The following is a 16,546-nucleotide window of genomic DNA, read 5'->3' as shown; positions in this document are numbered from 1 at the left end:
CCTTTGTTTTCATATAGAGCCTTAAGAGTGACTTGTGGCATTTAGGTTATATACTGTATAGTCCCAATAAGGGGTTAAATGGACAAGACTCGCTGAGCTCTGAGCAGAGAGCACGGCAGTAAACACAACATGTGCTCTGGTGTAAATAGCTGCAAGCTTGGCTGAATCACGCTCTTAGGTTTCCCATGTGTGTCAGTTATGCCCAAATAACAGCAGGCTGGCATCTGAACATGGTTCAGTCATGAAGAAACCATAGGAAGGTGGACAAGTTGTTCTTTGACACAAATGTGGTATGGCAGGCCACAACCTCAGTAAGTTCTACTGCTTACACCAGGAAGAAATTGTGGTTTTTCGCCGGGGTAAGAAATGAAAAGACTGCTCAGTCCAGAGTTGGAGCTCCAAAATCAGAGGAAAATGGAATATTTGCAGAGTTTATTCTCCATCATCAATATAGCGAGTATCTGAAATAGAATTAAATGAGTAAAAAAAATCTGCCTGTGTACTGCTACACTGACACAATATCTGTGGTTTCAACTGTGCTAATCCAGTACAATAACCTTATTGTCCCATCATAACCTGCGATTCTTAAGTCTTGCAAAAAAAAACTTTCTCGGCTACTTGATAACAACAGTTGTGTTGAAAAGTGTTTTAGGGAGCTGCAAACAGATGAGAACCTGTCAGCTGAGTGGAAGATAAGCTGTTCAGATCACTGTGGCTCTAAGGTGGGCTACAGGAGTCTCTTGCCCTGTGATTAGACTCTGTCATGGATGTTGCTGTGGGTTTTAGTAAGATGCTGACAAAGTGGATTTGTCTGACCACCTGAAGACAGTGTGTCAGCCACCTAACACACAGCACGTAGCTCAGACTTCTGTCAAGTTATTCACCTTTCTGATAAAAAAAAAATCACACAAACTGAGACTCAGACTCAAAAATCATTCAGATATTTTCTGCATCAGGATATTGTCTTCAAGGTATGATTTCTTTGATTTTACTGTTAAGATAGGGTTTGTGATTTGTGATTTTGGACAATATAAATAAAACTGACTTGACTTGTTGACTCACCGTTATTAGCCGGAGAGCTGTTTGGGATGTACCGTGACCTTTGACCTATGCGTGCCATGATGAATGATAAGTGGGTATTTAAAACAAATGGACTACAGGGATTGTTACAGATGTCACTCTTTCTCTGCATAATAGTGTGGTGGGTTAATATTTGCTTGCTGTCATTCGGTTTTATTCAAATAGAAATGGATCGTGACACATTCTCATCGGTAACATGAACTGTTTCCTCTCATTGAAAACACACTATTGCAAAAATAAAACCCTGCATTCATAAATGCAGGGGTACAATACGGAATGCATACTAAAATTATCTTCTTATCTGTTTCATTAAAACTTTGACTTCTGATGTACGACAACTATTTGAATCGTCCAATCATTAAAACATATCTGGTACAATACTGTTGCAAAACAAAAAGTTGGACATAGTGTTTGAAGCATTTTGTCGAAGCTTGAGCAGCTCTCACGCTTTTATTTAGACAGAAAGTTAAGACGTGGGATGAAAAGCTCTGGTAGGATTTGATCCTCGCCTGGTGGGGGCACACATGGTTACAGACACTTAACACCCTCAGGGACACTCCTTGGGTTGTAAAGGAACACTGAAATACTTTCCACCAGCGTCTTTCTCGTTTAAGAAAGAAGGCTTTTTTGGAGGCTTTCTTGCTTTAATCCTGCACATCATGCATATTGTGTATGTTTCACTCAGTAGAGTCGGTGCAGAAGGTGTAAAACTGGACAAAGATTTGACTTGAGTCCGAAGCCGTCTGGACAGTATATCTAAATTCACATATCTTTTTGTCCAGTTCTTCTCTTGCATTCTGCTGTTCTCAGCTTTCATCCTGCCTTACATGCATTTACAATTATGGTATCATGGAAGGCAGACATAGTTCAGATGTGAGCAGAGCACATGCTGGTGTGTGTACGTGTGAAAGGCAAGAAAACAAATTTTAAAAAAAAACATTTCACTTACCCGACGTTGGGAAGGCCGACGATTCCTATTTTCAACGAGGTGCCGAACCTTCCAATCAGCGGTGGCACCTTCAGTCCATCATCTCCCTTTCCCTGATAAAGACAATGTGGAAATGTCTGCAGTCACAACCAGCACTTGTGCCATTACATAATCTACAACACATGCCAATTATTGAATGTGGAGCCGTTCCCCATGAAGTGCACCTTCTTCGGAGCCATTTCCCACGCCTAACTTTTTTTTCTTTTTTTGCTGACTTCCACAACAAACTCAGAGGGGGGAAAAAACCCACACGTTCATTGACAGAAAACGTGCTAGGCTACTGTAAAGTCCTCGAATGAAACCAGGCGACTGCACTCGGACTGGCTCGCTCGCCGCGCTCAAAATAGAATATGCAGCCACTGGAAATGAAAGTTGACACTGTGCAGCGGGCAGGCTGACCTGCGCTTCCAAATTTAGCCGTCGATACCATTGATTCAGGTTGATGAGCTGCTGTGAGATCAGTCTAACACAGACCTGTTGGATTTATCAGAGGGTTGACTGTGTTGTCAGCAGCTGCCTGCTTTCTATTAACATTTGAATCATCTGTCTTGACAGTAACTGAAGACATCCACAAGTTGTGTCTCTATACTGACAGGTCCCAGCAATCTGGCCGTTCGCCCTTGTTTTTATAGCTTATCGACTTCCTACGGCAATGAATTCTTATTGTTGAGCAGTTTATTTCGCAGTGCGCTTAAATGTACTGTTCCATTTACCTGGCACCAAAATGAACAATGACCTAAAGTGCAGGTTATAAAATGGCAGGCGAGACACAGACGTTGTCATTTAAAGCCAACCATGACAAACTAAAACAAGAACAGATACTGCTTGCTATCATGGTGTTTTCATTTTTACAAGAGAACAAAACAAATGTCACAACCCAAACATATCTGTAAAAAAAAAAAAGAAAAAGAAAAAAAAAGGATGATATCCATCTTGAGAAAATCTTCATGAGCTTCCTCTGATTTATAACGATATAAGTGTATAATCGCCAGACAACAGTGTGCAGCTTCAGCACCACAGAAATAAAAGTGTAACATCCTTGCACTCATAGTTTCCTCCAGCCCCCTCTGGGAGAAACAGGTGTAGCCACACGAGCACACGAAATTACAACAATTAGCTAAATGTCCTCAAATAAACTTCCCTCAGCAGAAATACAAATTAAAGCACACGGGGGCACAACCAAAAAACACCATCGCCCCAATCCAGCAGCCTGTCTGGTTTAACACGCAGAAAATGAGGCTCTAATAATCTGGATTTGAGGCAAGTGGGGCCGGCTTTTGTCGAAAGAATTCAAATGAATAGGTCTGAATTAATCATTTATCTTTTGTTGATGGATGCACCCCCACTTAGACTCATCACAATAGACGCAGAGCGTTTTGTTCGACCAAATAAATCATTCCCATTGTTTAAGGTACATTGATCAATCTAATGGCTTGTAATAGGCTCCTAATTGCCACAGAGAAGTGCACCCGAATGGAGTCCAGAATTACAGATTCAACTCAAAAAAATCCTCACTTGAATGACAAGGCAGGATCATGTTCCCTCTTGGTTTTGTCCCAAGCAAACACCTGAAATATCACTTTAGTTTTTTATCATTACTGAGACAAATACATTTCCTTCCATTTAAATTCATGGCAAGATAAATATACACATATATGTATTTTTTAAATGGAGCAGTGTATTTACTGGAGCGTGAAGATTCTTATGTAGATTTCTTTGTTAGGACTCCAGCATCATTATTCCAGTGTGAACGGCCACACTGCTCCTCATGAAGACACACACACACTCTCACACACACACACACACACACACACACACACACACACACACACACACACACAAACATGTGCACAGTAATATTAACAATTTGACAAATGGACAGAGGAGTGTAACATATATTTATTATTAATATTAATATAAGAAAAAAAGCTATCTATCTATCGTCTAATTGTTCTATTATTAGAATATAATGAAAAGAAACGTCCACAACACTCTGCGCTCATTTTTCTTTTTTATTTAACGCTCGAATTAATTCGACTTCTATGGCGACAATCAACTTTGTTTACGCGGGAATAGAGATTTAATACTGTTAACAGCACTCTGATAAATTGTCATGATTGCAGAAATGATTCCCTTTTCTCGGCGGCGCTCGGTATTTGATGAGACTGATTTTTATTCATCCATCCAAAGGTGGGGTTTAAACGCAACAATAAGGAAAGAGAGAGAGAAAAAAAGAGAGTATTTGAACAAACTGACTGGCAGCATTCACACTCTATAATGGAGCATTATTTGACCCATTATGAATACTGTAATGCACATCTTTCGGTCGAGCCTTTTCTCTAAGGGGGGAAAATTGCTTTAACTTTTAAAATAAGGGATGATGATTCACGTCAGAGCAGGTCAATTTTACATTGTGCCATTAAAACCTCCCCGGGCGCTTTTAACAAGCCACGGACTGAACTGTGTTGTGATATTAACAGAAAAAAAAAGGAAGAAGAAGCAAGAGTCGCAAGTTTTGTTGGAGAGAATTGCTGAAACCGACATGGTCTTAATTGTGCATGATTTTGATGAAACGAGTGATTAGGCTGGCATCACTTTTAAACGCCACCGTGGCTCCTGGTGGAGCTGACTGACGGCCTCACCGCAGTCAGGTGTCCCGCTGGACGCTCAAACTTTTTTTTTTTTTTTTTTTTTTTTGCGTGCTCCTATAAAATACTTCTCTACTAAAAAAGCAAGCTGTCATTATTAATTAACCCCTCACCTGCACCCCCCACCCCCCCAACAAGTGAGGGGATGGGGAGGTGGAGGGGCTGGAGGTGGGTGGGTCGGTGGGTGGTAGGAGACGACCGCGCGCGAGCAAGGGGGCGCAGGACGCGTGTGGACCTTTTTTTTTTTTTTTTTTGGCTGGAGGTAAACAAAGTGTCCGTTAATTGATCGATTACGCGTCCGGATCTGGTTTTTCGTCATGTATCAAGGCAGCTGATGCATTCTCGTCTAAACATCTCTGATTTTCAAAAAAAATAACACTAGGACTTTTAAAAATGCAAGATAAAGCACACAGTGCAGATATTATTTGTAGATAGATATTGATAACATCAGCTGGTGCCATAACGCACAGCAGCGCGCACCGGCTGGCTACACACACACTTTTAATAAAGTCATCAGCAGCAACAGCAGCAGCAGCAGCGTCCCTCACATTGTTCAGGAGACTCTGCGCTTAACTATCTCTCAATGACGTGTTGCGCATGATCTGGATACTGAAAAATCAGAGAAGGGGACACCTGGAAGCACACACTTTCACCACAATCCGCAAACGCTTTAAAAAAACGACCGAAAACGGCTTACCTCTCGGGAGAACTGACGCGTGAACTCAATTCTGCAATGAAAAGGAGACATTGAGCCTTCGTGTGAGAATACATAAAAATAACTGTATGCATTTTAAAAAAAAGAAAAAAAAAAGAAGAAGAAGAAGAAAAAAAAAAGAAAATACCAAATCGTGTCTTGTATGACAGTCTGAGGCAGAGGCTGCACAGCACATGATTGACGGCGGGGTTTTTGGTGTTTCTGTCTGCGGTCGGGGCTCTCATTGGCTGACTTAATCCCCGGCCACCAATGCGGCCACGAGATTGGCTGCGCGTCCTCGCCAGCTGTACTTCAAAGAACACGCTCTTCTACAACTAGGTAGTGCTGGGAGCTGCGAGCCAAGAAAGAAACCGTGTGACCCGAGTCAGACACGGTGACTCCGAGTCAGGAAATAAAAAATAAAAAGAAAAAAGAAAAAAGGGAAAAAAAAGCAACATATTGGAGCGGCCGCGCAGCACTGACATCGCGAACAGTCTCCTCACAGCACAGACCCTGGATATGGCTACGTCTATACTTGGGGTGAGTCTCGCTTTGGATTTGTGCGCCAAAGTTGTGCGTAAAAGTTGTTGCAGGCTGCTTTTCTGTGCGACATGTAAGTGTCTCCTGCCCTCACGAACACGCTCGCTTTCAAGTTTTTTTTTTTTGTAGTGAGGGTTTGTCGCTGTGTTAGTCACCTCTGCCCTGCTCCTCTCGGCTGGTATTCATCATGATAAAATGAACCGCTAAATGCCGATAAAGCAGAGCCGAACAAACTTTATTATTCTTCTCAACAGAAGAGACGCATTCGTGACGAAGTTTGTAAAACATTTACTATCATCAGTTTTACTTTGTTTATTTGTTTGTTTTAATGCCATCTCTCCAAACACACTGATCTCAGCTCGAGTTAGACCTTTCATCGTCACAGTTGTTAGAATTTACTTGTAGTTGCTCACTGTCTGTTGCTGCATGTTTTAAATCCAACTCCTGTGTGTGTGTGTGTGTGTGTGTATGTGTGTGTGTGTGTGTGTTTCACAGGAAGAGCCACGGTTTGGAACTACACCTCTAGCAATGCTGGCTGCAACATGCAACAAAATTGGTAACACCAGTCCTCTTACAACTCTACCTGACTCCAGCGCTTTCTCCAAAGGTGGATTTCACCCGTGGAAGAGATCCTCCTCCAGCTGCAACTTGGGATCCAGTCTGCCCGGCTTCACGGTAGCAACGAGCCGCGCGTCGACAGGACTAACGCCGACCAGTGGCACCTCCAACAGCGCTTTTTGCTTAGCCTCCACCTCCCCGACCTCGTCCGCCTTTTCCACAGAGTACAGCGGTCTGTTCTCCAACTCTGCCAGCGTCGCGTCCCAAGAGGCTGGCCAGTCGGCGTTCATCTCCAAAGTCCACACGTCGGCAGAGACCCTGTACCCGCGGGTGGGCATGGCGCACCCGTACGAGTCGTGGTACAAGTCCGGCTTCCACTCGACCATCTCCGGAGACGTCGCCAACGGTGCGTCCTCGTGGTGGGACGTCCACACGAACCCCGGCTCGTGGCTCGACGTCCAGAACCCCGCGGGCACCCTCCAGACCTCGCTGCACTCCGGCACGCCTCAAGCCATCCACTCCCAGCTGAGTGGCTACAACCCGGACTTCTCCTCGCTGACGCACTCGGCGTTCAGCTCCACTGGAATCAGCCCGTCCGCGTCTCATCTACTGTCCACCAGCCAGCACCTGTTAACGCAGGACGGCTTCAAAACGGTCATCCCCACGTACACAGACGCTTCTGCCGCCAACGCCATGATTTCTGGGGGCAGTTCAGGAATAAGTAGCTCCTCGAGGTCGTCCCGGCGGTACTCCGGCAGAGCAACATGTGACTGCCCGAACTGTCAGGAGGCTGAGCGGCTGGGACCCGCCGGGGCCAGCCTGCGGAGGAAGGGACTGCACAGCTGCCACATTCCCGGCTGCGGTAAAGTGTACGGGAAGACGTCTCACCTCAAGGCGCACTTGAGGTGGCACACCGGCGAGCGGCCTTTTGTCTGCAACTGGCTTTTCTGTGGCAAAAGGTTCACTCGGTCCGATGAGCTCCAGAGACACCTGCGCACCCACACCGGCGAGAAAAGGTTCGCTTGCCCGGTGTGCAACAAGCGCTTTATGCGGAGTGACCATTTGAGCAAGCACATCAAAACGCACACGGCCGGCGGGGGAGGCAAAAAGGGCAGCGACAGCGACACCGACACCAGCAACCTGGAGACCCCGAGGTCCGAGTCGCCAGAACTTATTTTGGAGGGTGTAAACCCCAGAATCGCTGTAAAGGATCCGTCTCCTCACGACGAGCCCTGAAAAAAAAAAATCACAACGAGAATAACTTAAAAAAAAAAAAATACAAACAAAACAAACTGCACAGCAACAAAAACGGGTCTTATCTGACAGACAGTTTTAAAAAAAAAAGGAGAAAATATTTCAAGAAGCGATTGCAAAGTCTAACAACCTGAAAAAAATATATATTCTCCACATGCAGGCGTAGCGAGTATCTCATGCGTAAATCCATCTAAAGCGAGCAGACTGGGTTACCGCGGGCCTCCGGGGGATTTTTGAAAAATGAAAGATGTTTGCCATGAAAAGGTTACGCGACAACAACAACAACAAAAAAGAGAACCTGTTGAACTTTGGGTTTGGACAATGTGAGTCACCTCTTGTATATTGACGACTAAACTCTGTGTTATTTTCATGTAAATGTTAGGCTATGATTGTTTTATTCGTGTTGGTATCCTGGAAATCAGGGAGTTTACTTTCGACGCACTTTGTGGATAATGTACGTGCACAGCTTTTTTTCCCCAACTCTTTGGTTAACCATTTTATTTCTTTGCTAAAAAAAAATATCTATATATAAATGTTTACCTGTATAAAGTCACACGTATAAGACTTTCATTTTATCGTAATTAAAACATCATGGAAAAAAGAAACAGAGGCTGTGACTTTGTGATGTAGAGCTTATATTTTCTCGTATTTTTGTGTGTGTTGAATTTTGATTTGAAAAATTGTTTTATTTAACTTAAAATTTTAGAGGGTTTTTTTTCCTTTAAAAAAAAAAAATCACCTACAACACCTTGACTTTTCCCCTCCACGGAATAAATCAATGTTTAATGCCCCGGAAAAAAACATTTCATGCCCAAATGAAAATCTTGTTAAATGCTATTAATTATGACTTGGAGCACATCGCAGCCCCATGTGTCTTGTATTTGCGATTAGGGATTCGTGTCTTATCAAATATCTAATTAATCTCCGAGACATCTTTTGTTCAGTTTCACTTTATCGAGGGGCTTTTTCGAAGGAGGGGGTGGTTTGACGACAAAAGGTCCCTGGATATTTATTCTAATTGTCCAAATTAACTGCTTTCATTTGCATACCAATCGATGGAGCGAGAGTAAGGATGTGGCTTCTTCTTTTCTCCTCCTCCTCCTCTTCTTCTTCTTTTTTTGGCCAGAAAAAAACACATAGATGTTATGGGAAACAGTTTCTCTCTCTCTTTTTTTTTTTCAAACTTTAAGAGAAAAGAAAAGGGGGCAAAGAGTCACATGCAAATGCCCCGAATTTGAAATGCTCTCCGCTCGGCGCAGTCAAACGGTGTCTGCGCGTTATTTGAATATCAGTGGGCCTCGCGCTGAAAGGGTTCAAGGATGCTCTCTGACTTCTTTGTGCGAACCCAGTGCAGCGTCCGACTCTCAAAAGAGAGAGCCGGGGAATAATTACAGCGTGAGTCCGGGACTGGGAATACGTCAGGGAAAAGCATCTCACCCAGACACCCCTCTCCTTTTTTTTTTTTTTTTTGAAGAGGATGTTAAATTGACCAGAAGGCAATAGAGGGAAATTATTTTCATTTCCTTTTGTGCAACAGCGGCTTCGAGGAAAAACGGCCAGAGAGTGAAAACTAGCAAATTAGATCGCCAATTTGACTTTTTCATCTAAATATAAAGCCAGAAGCAACACTTGACAGGAGACACGTGGAAATGTATGCTCGTGGAGAGAGAGAGGGAGAGAGAGAAATGTGTTTTTGGGTAATTTTTTAAAATAAAAATAAAAAAAAAAATACAAATACATTGACATTCTTGAAATTATAGCAAAAATGTTCGAGTTTAAATTTCGAAGACTAAGAAAAAAAAATGTAATTTATGGTCCAAAAATGAATTAAAAAAGGAGAAAGAAAATCCAATTTAGTCAGATGGTTTTAATTATAATTCAAATTCAACATATTGTTCCCGGTTAAAATATAAAAAACGTGCATTACTTAAAAAAATACAATATAGTTGTTTTTTTCCTCCTGTTTGGCGCCATTGGTTGCTTTTGTTTGGATTCCAGTGTTGGCTCCGCTCAGACGCCGTATATTTGGACAGGAATCATATTTGTTTTGTGTTGGATTGACGCCCGTAAAAAAAAAAAAGAAAAGAAAAACCCAGCAGGTCGTATTTCACAGCTCCGAGGAATCATGCACATTATGTTTGATCATTAAGGGGAAATTTATGACCTGAAAATTGTATAAATATTATTTAAAAAACAGATTAGTTTATGCAAAAGTGTCCAGGGCTTAAAGACAAGTGACGGTGATCAACCAACAGAATAAATCCACATCTCTGTTTCCATCTGTGTCTCACGCTGTCATTCGTTTCTTTCATTTCGGCAATAAAAAAATTAGAAAAAAAAAAAAAACACAATAAATTGAGATGGTTAAACATTTAATCAGAAAATAAAAAGTCCCGATTTCCTTTTTCCAAGGAATCAACAAGCGTTACAGTGAACAATGTCGTATTTTAAAACTACACAATAATGAAAGACTGAAAAGCTAAAAAAAAAACAAAAAACAAAAACTGCGGCAACAGCAATCGTCTTCCTTGTGGCCAAGTGACCATTAAAATGAGTCCAACATTTTCCCATCAACGGATCACAGCTGCAAATTGCTTCTAATGGTAATCAATTAATTTAGAGCCTTTCATACAGCGGGTGCGGGACAACACCAGACAGCAGCCGACACACATCTTCTGTGCACTGCCTCCCTCTGCTGGAGGAAAAGGAGATCAGCGCACCACATATGCAGTTTTTACATATTGTGACTGCAGAGGGCACATGACAGAAAAAACATTCCAAAACATTTCACACGTTTCGTCAATATTTGCCGTCAGTGTCTCCTTCTCGCTCCGTCTTGACTCCTCTCTCCTCTCTCTCTGCTCCGGCTCCGTCCCCTGCCCTCTCTTTCCTTCCTCCTCTCCCTGCTTCTGCTCCTCCCATCTGCTGTTCTGCCTCTCTTCCCATCTGTGCTGCTTCTGTTCCTCTCCCCATCTCTGCTGTGACGCCTGTCTTTACCTCTGTCCTCCCTGCCTCTCTCGCGGCTCCTACTTCTGTCCACGGCAGACTTGGAGCTGCCAGGTCTCTGCCCGTCCCCGCTGTTGCGTCTCCTTCTCTCGTGACCTCCCTCCGGCTCCTTCTTGTTCTCCGGGCTGCGATGTCGACTCCCGCTCCTTCCCCTCTCTGTCCTTGTTTGCTTGTAATCTCCGGACTCCTCTTCGGGCCGCTTGTGTCTAGTGTGAGGGCTCCGTGACCTGCTTCTATGAGCGGAGGCCTTTTGACTCTTGACTCGCCGCTCGCTCTTAGAGCTGTTATCCCGACAGGGATCTTTTTTCTTGTTCTTCTTTTTCTTCTGGCTCTTGAACTTGCCCCGGCTGTCTGAATCCGAGCCACTATCACTGCCACTGCTACTACTGCTGCTGCTGCTGCTGCCGCTGCTGGAGGAGTCACTCGAACTGTCACTACTTTCAGGCTTTTTCTTGTGCTTTCTTTTGCTTTTCTTCTTTTGTTTTTTGCTCTTCTTCTTCTTGGCCTTCTGTTTTTCCAGGCGGTCGAGTTTTCTGTGTAACACAAACATTTAATTTATATCATTCAACACTACTTTGGCATAATTACATTAAGGAATCACAGCAGAGTTTCAAGAAAGTACTTGTACATGTTTATCACCTGATTCAAAATGAATTGCTCAGAAAACATAAATAGTTAAACAGATCATCTGAGATGTCCACTCTGATTTCTTTATTTATGAGGCTAAAAAATATTTAAACAATGTTACAAAAAAATAATTTAATTTGGGTGCAACAACCACATCTACTCCTTGAGGCTTTCCTTTGTTAAAAGGGGAACTATGTAGTTTTCAAGAAAGAATTTTAATATTTACAATATTAATGAGGTAACAGCACAAACTCAAACATTTTTGTTTTTTTAAATAACTAAATAAACAAGCGGTTCTCAGAGGAAAATAAGGTCCATAGAACACTGTTTGAAGCTAGAAAGGTGGCAGGGTCCACCACATATAAACAAAGTAAAACAGTATAAAATTGTGTTGTCCTTTAAGATCAGTTTGTTTATTCTGTCATGAAAATGAAGATAGTTTGTTTAGGCATAAAAAGATCTTTAAGAATTTGTAAATGAAGCTACTTTTTACCTGAGGAGCTTCTGTTTTTGCTTGGTCGTTAATGACTTCAGAAATTCCACCTCGGGGTCGTCCTCTTCATCACTGGCAACATAATCCTGTAAAAGTGCACAGCTCATTGAATCAGCACTAAAATATGAAGACAAATATGACTCTTGAAGGCAAATTTGAGCAAATCTATATGCAAGTACATCACTAAAGCCCCAATAACTGGCCCATTTGCAGTGTAATTTATATTCTACAGACATAGCTAGTCTTTTCTCTCTGAAGGTGTGTGTGTCCCTATACATTGTCCTATTTGTGCAAAGATGGGAGTGCGAGACAGACAATTACCTGCGATGGATCACAAACCGTGGCATTCCTACCAAGGACACATTTTTTCAAGGCAAACCCACTGTTTCGCATCTCCGCCATTAACTCCGAGGGGTGCATCGACGGACCTGTTAGCACAAATCACAGCCTCAGAGTCCCATTGATGTCAAACCATTGCCAACCACTATCTCCACAGTGGGAATTTCAGGGGGCGGCTTTGTTAACAGAATGGGACACCAAATCAACTCACTCCACTTCCGGCTGAGCAAATCATACAATATCATTCTCTGCCAAAGCAGCAGTTAGGGGAATCAGAATACACAATAATTACATTTTTTTCCCATCTGCGCAGGAGGGGGACCATTACAGCACTCCACCATCAACACCACCATGCACTGACTGGACTCAGGGTAAACATTATTACTTTACAACTCAACTCGCTGATTGCAGAACTCAGAATCAGCTCAAGCCCGGGAGCTCCAGCTGAAACCGGGAGGAAAGATACAGTAGGTGTAGCTGCAGTGAAGAGTGTGTCTGACTGGAGTTAACTCACTGGTCACAAATATCAAGCAGCACAGATATTCTGGCTGCCGGTTTCTTTTATATACGGTTATATTTCAGTTAATCCTTTACAATTTATTGAATATATATGTACATATTTTTGGGAGGTGGAACAAATATCAGCTGGTCAAATGTCTACATATAAATATTCAGCTATATGTTCATTAAAGCTGTAACACTGCCACTAATGGTTATTTGAATTTTATTAATCTCTGGATAATTTCTTGGATTAATTGAATAGTTGTTTGGTCAATAAAATGCCAGAAAACGGTGAAAAATGCCTATTCATGTTTCCCAGAAACCCAAGATGACTTCTTCAAATGTTTTGTTTTGTTCACAACTTGTAGATATTCAGTTTACTGTCACAGAGGAGCAAAGAATCCAGAAAATATTCACATTTACGATACTGGAATCTGACAGTTTGACTTCCCCTCAAGGAAATCTAAAACTGATCAGTCATTAAAATAGTTGCTGATTAATTTAATAGTTGACAACAAAGCTAATAATCAATTAATTGTTGCTGCTCTCATTTTGAGTGATTCAAATATTTCTATTATAAAGTTGTCATTTCTTTTATCTACTGATGCTTAAATTCATTCTTTACTTATTTGTGTGAAATTCAATAAAACAAAAATATCATATAAATATAAAATCATTGTGGCCTGTACACATGTATTACAATGACATGTTATCACATTGATAAAATGCCACACAGAAGCCTGCAGGAGAACAGTCGTACAGTTATTGTACAGATGTTACCTGGTGTCTCCTCCGGAGCCACCGAGCTGGCATTGATACCCGACAGTCCGTACAGAGGACACTCCCTGTCTGTGTTCACGTGGCCCCATTTGTGACATTTGATGCATCTCACGTTGCGCACCTGGGAGTTAACAGCAGACATTCCTCTGAGTCACGGGAGCAAAATAATTTAATAAAAACAATACTCTCTGTATCGTTTAACAATAGCATCGCCAAATCATGGAAGGAAAAAAAAATCCTGTTACCGTTAACATTGTTCAACTATGGTTTAATTTTTAAAAACTTGTCATATATGACTTGTTTCAAAACAGTTTTTTTGTACTGAGTCACTGTCTTCATGTAACCTGTAAATCACAGGATATGGTTTGAGAATAAACATGCAACCAAGCATGGCTTTTCCTTTAACAGGTTTTTTCAAGAATTCTAGGGACCAAGACAGATGACAGAAGTCAGTATTTCACAAGATACAAAGCAAAAATCGGAGAAAAACTAAATAGTTGTTTGACGCACCTCTGGCTGAGTATCACTGGTGCAACAAAAAGTTTATCTTCAAAGAAAAAGAAAAACCACGCACCTGGATTCCAAATGGCTGATCTCTGATATTCATATCATCCTTTGCATACCTACATGAAGACAATTGAGGATAAAAGAATGAAAATGATGGAGGAGCACTGGACAGCATGCCAGGAAAATTTCATTGTGAATAAAATCAACTACTTCTCACGAGGAGCCGTCTTCTGCCACTCAAATTTGTACTCGTCTTCCCCCTCCTGAAAAACAAATGTTTTCTATATGACTTCTAGTGTGTAAACATTTTTTGTTCTCAATGCACACTCAGTGTGGAATTATAAAGGTTTGTTTTCTTTTCTCAACCATACCTCTTTTTTTTCCTCTTCAGTGTCGAAGATAATTATGTAAAGAGTAAAACAGAAACAAATACACGCATATTAAAACATTAACCATGACCTGCCAAAAATCTGGTGTCTGAGATTAGTGATAAACAACACATAGTCAGCAGGGATCACAATCCCTCGGATCAGACGACTGTAATAATTTACCTTTGGATGCACCAGGTGGAGCCTCGTACATGAAATTGAGGCCATTTTTAACACGATCATCCCCCATCAACAACCTAGGAGTGAGAAAACAATATGTTGAACTATCAAGCGGGAAGAACTCTTTAAAACATGTCTATTAGTCTCTAATAAAAAGTTAAGAATTATTGTATCCATGTGTGGTTAATTATTACACTAAAAGACTACAAATCAAATCTGTTGTTCAGAGAGCAGTTTTGAAGGGGATGCATGGTTTCACTGTGTAGCAGTGCTCTGCAGTATTTATCCAACCTGTTGTTGTAGACGTCCTGCTCTTTCAGATACGCCTGCATGAGCTCCTCTTGCTTGTTCTTCTCGAAAGTCAGTTTCTGTTCTGCTATCCATACCTGCGAGATAAAGAGAAAAAGGCGATTACACCACAAATTCTTCTTGACTTTGCAGTTCCTTACTATCCTGACAGACGTACACATTTATCATGTGCTAGCTTGATACAGGTCCGATCAATAACTGTGAAGCCCTGCATGCAATCACTGACATCTATTTCAGCATCATGTTTCAAAAACCCCAAACAAAAATGTGTTTCAGCTTCCCAATGTTAACATTTGCTTCTTTTCTTTGACTTTGCAGCATTGATCCTAACATGAAAAAAAATCTATTTGATTTAAAATTAATTTGTGAGGTGTATGAAGATTATGTACAGTGATATTGCTATCATATTGTACTAGGAGCTAATCCCTCGTTAGTTCACATTTAAACAATTCAAACATAGACACACACAGGAGGACATTCAACAGTGCCACATCTGCAAACAACAGAGAGAACCACATTACATCCCATACTCCCCAGTACATCAATTGGCAAATATGAACAGCGGGCAAAAGTTAACATAGCTCAACAATTTTAAAACACTGAGCAGTTTTATGATCGTCTTTGATAATTTTCACCCCACAGAAACTTAATTATAGGCTGTCGTTTCTCACTCTTACCGCAGGGCAATGGCTGGTCAACTTTTGCTTCGACATGTATAGATCTAAATCAATCTGATCCTGAAAATCTAGTAAGTCTTGCTTAGAATATTTAACTCCACTATCAATCTAAAGCCATCTACACAGAAGTGTGCTAATAAAAGCCACTAACACTGTAGGTTACCTTTGGATTAGCTACGGTTACCTGGAGCAACAGCTTTGTTCAAAACCGAACGACATATATTCATAGACAATTAAATGGCGCAAACAACAAATGCAGTTTACATGTGCTGTCAACAATCATGATTCACACATTAAGCCAGAAACACTGGGGTCTAAAGTTGCTAGCTATCACAGTAGATCGCAATAGCTAAGGCTAACTAGCGACTAGCCTGGTGTCCTCTAATCTCAACCTGTAACTAGCGCTTACCTTTTTGATATTTGACTTCGACGCAGGATGAAAATCCTTCTTACACATGAAATTTGCAAATGACTTCCCCATGACCGAAAGGCTATTACACCAACTGAGTTGGCACGGTAACGTTAATGTATGCTAACGGTGTCGCTAGCGTAGCTTCCTCCCCGCATGTAAACAAATTCTTCTTCGTTTGTTGTCGAACAGCGTACAGAGGAACTACCGCCACCGACTGGACCGAACACATCCGCCGGCAGGAAGTCAGTTCTATGTTGGTGTTAAGAGGCGAGCTGCTGATCTGTGTCAAAATCATTAAAGAAAAATAATGAGATGAAATATAAAATTCTCATGGTAAATCATTGTGATAGTTTATCTAAAAGAAATCGACATAAGGGAATTAAATAACTCAAATTATGGGATACAAAAGTGGATTAAAAAGTCGGCAGTTGTTTGTTTATTGTCATATTTTCGACTATATAACTCACAGTATTATGAGTTTCCCCCTCATAATTAAGACTTTTAACGTCTTAATTTCGTCTTTTTATATCCTAATCATTAGTTGTTGTTGTTGGTTTTTTTTTCATTATTTTGACTTTTTATCTG

At 41.4% G+C, this 16,546-nt stretch overlaps 3 protein-coding genes across 5 annotated transcripts in view; 1 reads left to right on the top strand and 2 right to left on the bottom strand.

The window, feature by feature from the left end:
* Positions 1 to 5,600, bottom strand: part of LOC119025607 (obg-like ATPase 1) — a 52,208-nt gene extending 46,608 nt beyond the window's left edge. The window contains exons 1-2 of one of the 2 annotated variants that reach the window (XM_037109316.1): positions 5,414 to 5,600; positions 2,030 to 2,121 (exon numbers count right to left, since the gene is read on the bottom strand). In XM_037109316.1, coding sequence (XP_036965211.1) covers positions 2,030 to 2,121; positions 5,414 to 5,464 — 143 coding nt within the window. In that variant the 5' untranslated portion in view covers positions 5,465 to 5,600. Of the gene's footprint in view, positions 1 to 2,029; positions 2,122 to 2,232; positions 2,328 to 5,413 lie in introns of those variants that run through there. The other variant, XM_037109317.1, reaches the window with a different exon arrangement.
* Positions 5,601 to 5,750: 150 nt separating this feature from the next.
* sp9 (sp9 transcription factor) lies at positions 5,751 to 10,253 on the top strand. The gene is made up of 2 exons (XM_037109315.1): positions 5,751 to 5,950; positions 6,446 to 10,253. Exons 1-2 carry the CDS (start codon positions 5,930 to 5,932, stop codon positions 7,742 to 7,744), a joined length of 1,320 nt encoding a protein of 439 aa, XP_036965210.1. The 5' UTR covers positions 5,751 to 5,929; the 3' UTR covers positions 7,745 to 10,253.
* Positions 10,118 to 16,192, bottom strand: cir1 (corepressor interacting with RBPJ, CIR1). 2 transcript variants are annotated; one of them, XM_037109313.1, is made up of 10 exons: positions 15,959 to 16,192; positions 14,855 to 14,949; positions 14,567 to 14,640; positions 14,387 to 14,400; positions 14,226 to 14,278; positions 14,083 to 14,131; positions 13,509 to 13,629; positions 12,210 to 12,316; positions 11,889 to 11,974; positions 10,118 to 11,301 (listed from the first exon to the last, which is right to left on the bottom strand). In XM_037109313.1, the coding sequence occupies exons 1-10, from the start codon at positions 16,028 to 16,030 to the stop codon at positions 10,575 to 10,577; spliced, it is 1,398 nt and encodes a 465-aa protein (XP_036965208.1). In that variant the 5' UTR covers positions 16,031 to 16,192; the 3' UTR covers positions 10,118 to 10,574. The 2 variants fall into 2 exon arrangements, with proteins under 2 accessions (XP_036965208.1, XP_036965209.1); XM_037109314.1 differs by lacking the exon at positions 15,959 to 16,192 and adding an exon at positions 15,550 to 15,712.
* Positions 16,193 to 16,546: the final 354 nt, after the last annotated feature.

Source organism: Acanthopagrus latus, chromosome 9 (assembly GCF_904848185.1).
Source record: "Acanthopagrus latus isolate v.2019 chromosome 9, fAcaLat1.1, whole genome shotgun sequence".
Classification (NCBI taxonomy): Eukaryota; Metazoa; Chordata; class Actinopteri; order Spariformes; family Sparidae; genus Acanthopagrus; species Acanthopagrus latus.
Note: the sequence above shows the minus strand (reverse complement) of the source record. Positions and strands in the feature narration are given on the sequence as shown.

Bases quoted from the DNA above. Each gene is read 5' to 3' on its own strand.
- sp9 (XM_037109315.1), top strand. From the start codon at position 5,930: ATGGCTACGTCTATACTTGGG. The intron at 5,951-6,445 runs GTGAGTCTCGCT...TGTGTTTCACAG, and splicing joins TGGCTACGTCTATACTTGGG to GAAGAGCCACGGTTTGGAAC.
- cir1 (XM_037109313.1), bottom strand. From the start codon at position 16,030: ATGGGGAAGTCATTTGCAAATTTCATGTGTAAGAAGGATTTTCATCCT. The intron at 14,132-14,225 runs GTAGTTGATTTT...GTCTTCATGTAG, and splicing joins AAGACGGCTCCTCGTGAGAA to GTATGCAAAGGATGATATGA. The intron at 11,302-11,888 runs GTAAAAAGTAGC...TGTGTTACACAG, and splicing joins CAAAAACAGAAGCTCCTCAG to AAAACTCGACCGCCTGGAAA.